The sequence below is a fragment of the Prosopis cineraria genome, unplaced genomic scaffold, assembly GCF_029017545.1.
Source record: "Prosopis cineraria cultivar Desert tree isolate PC_DT_omini unplaced genomic scaffold, ASM2901754v1 PC15, whole genome shotgun sequence".
In the NCBI taxonomy this organism is placed as follows: Eukaryota; Viridiplantae; Streptophyta; class Magnoliopsida; order Fabales; family Fabaceae; genus Prosopis; species Prosopis cineraria.
Genome location: NW_026555346.1, coordinates 4,067,114 through 4,068,895, shown reverse-complemented (window position 1 = coordinate 4,068,895; position 1,782 = coordinate 4,067,114). Strand labels below are relative to the sequence as shown.

At 37.9% G+C, this 1,782-nt stretch overlaps 1 protein-coding gene across 1 annotated transcript; it reads left to right on the top strand.

Moving 5' to 3' along the window:
- The first annotated feature begins 315 nt into the window (after window positions 1-315).
- On the top strand, window positions 316-1,216 carry LOC129294798 (uncharacterized). The gene has a single exon (XM_054933290.1). It carries the CDS (start codon window positions 478-480, stop codon window positions 988-990), a length of 513 nt encoding a protein of 170 aa, XP_054789265.1. The 5' UTR covers window positions 316-477; the 3' UTR covers window positions 991-1,216.
- Window positions 1,217-1,782: the final 566 nt, after the last annotated feature.

The window sequence follows — 1,782 nt, the reverse complement described above, 5'->3', positions numbered from 1 at the left end:
TAGGGTAAAATTATATTTTTAGTTTCAACAAAAATTGCAATAAGAACCTTAAGGCTTGTAATGTAAAATGTCAGACTTTTTCAAGCCCAAAGTATAATAATGTATATTTTCAGTGCCTTACTGTAATTGCCCCTAAATTTTATCACCAAAATTGAAGTTTTCCACGCCGCCCCCCAAAGAAAGGTTCGGGTTTGGCCTTTTCCACGTACACAGTTGCGACTTGCGACCCTGCCATCTCAACCACTGACTCCCCCGGCCCTCAATCACAGACGTCCATTCCCCCAATTTCAAAGTCCATTTTTGATTTTTCAACTCTCCCCACAAAAACCGTCAAAAGACTTCAGTTTGGAGAAGTTCCGCACGAAGCTCCCATGAACTATCGTGGAAGCACCTCTCCCCAGTCCCTTCCCTCTTTTTCTCTCTATATATGAACCAACCTGCCCTCATTCCAGATGATGATGAAGCCAGCCTTCAAATATGGTAAATCTGACGAGATCCTCCAAGCACAAGAACAACGTCGTCGGGCGCTTCAGGCATGACGCCGGCTGCAAGAAGCACCCCAAACACCACCAATCGCCCGGCGTTTGTTCTCTCTGCCTGAGAGAGCGCCTTTCCCAGTTATCTGCTCCCTCCACGTCACGTGCCGCTCCTCCTCCTTCTTCTGCTGCCACTTCATCCTCTGTTTCTTCTCTGTCCTCCTATTATTCCTCTTCTTGCGCTTCTTCTTGCGCTTCTCCTCCTGGTGAGGGCAAGACGACTAACTCATCGATCTCCATCTTTTGGTTCAATGCCAAGCACGGACTCCTCAAGAGCAGGTCAATGGCTGCTGCTTCTAGAAGGAGAGATGCAGTTGGTGATGATGATACAGCTGCTAAAAGTTGGGGCTTCTTGTTCAACTTGCTTCGTCCTAGACATAAGAAAACGGCGCACAAAGATGCTCAGCTGGTTCGCTGCTCGTCTGTTAGACAAAATGTGACAGTAGCGGGCTAACATATAGTCAATATCTTTTCAAATCAGGGCGTTGATTGCTATATTATTGATCAGCAATTCTTTCCGATTCTTTTCTATACAGAACCTAGCTGGGGAGAAAAAGCGACATCCTGCATCGCATTGCACATGCATTCTGTATATAAATCCATGCACGCTCTTTGTATCGTGAAAGAGAAAACAGTAGCTAGCAATTTAATATTAAATTTATTATGTGATTAACAAGGTCCTTTGTCATATGTTGTACTTGTGTATTTGTGTGCACATAAATTGCAGAAATCAATCCTCAGACGCAGAATTGAATAATTTTATCATTGATGTTGTTCTATCATAGTTGTGAATAAGAGGACAAATTATTGCTAATTATATTATACTTCTCGGACTATAATATAAATAATTGTTAACTTATTTTAAAAAAAATTAATTAAAATTTTATTTTAATTTTCTAAATTTTTTTACATCTTTTCAATTGTGGCTTTGAGAGTAACAAATGTAACAAATGATTTATTCAAAACACTCTTATTAATTATTTAATAAAGTAAGTGGTGTGATTAAAAAATATTAAATACCTAGTCAATGTTCTATATTTTAAACCAAATAAAATGCTTAAAAGATGATTTATATTGTAGTTGCGAACAAGTGTGTGAGTGTGTACGTAGATGCGCGCGCAATGAATGAATTGGTACTCCTACCATTTTTATTTGAAAAAAAAAATTACATCAGATTTTAAAAAAAATCAATTAACTATATTAATTATATTTAAAAATATAATTAAACTATAATATCTTTCATTAA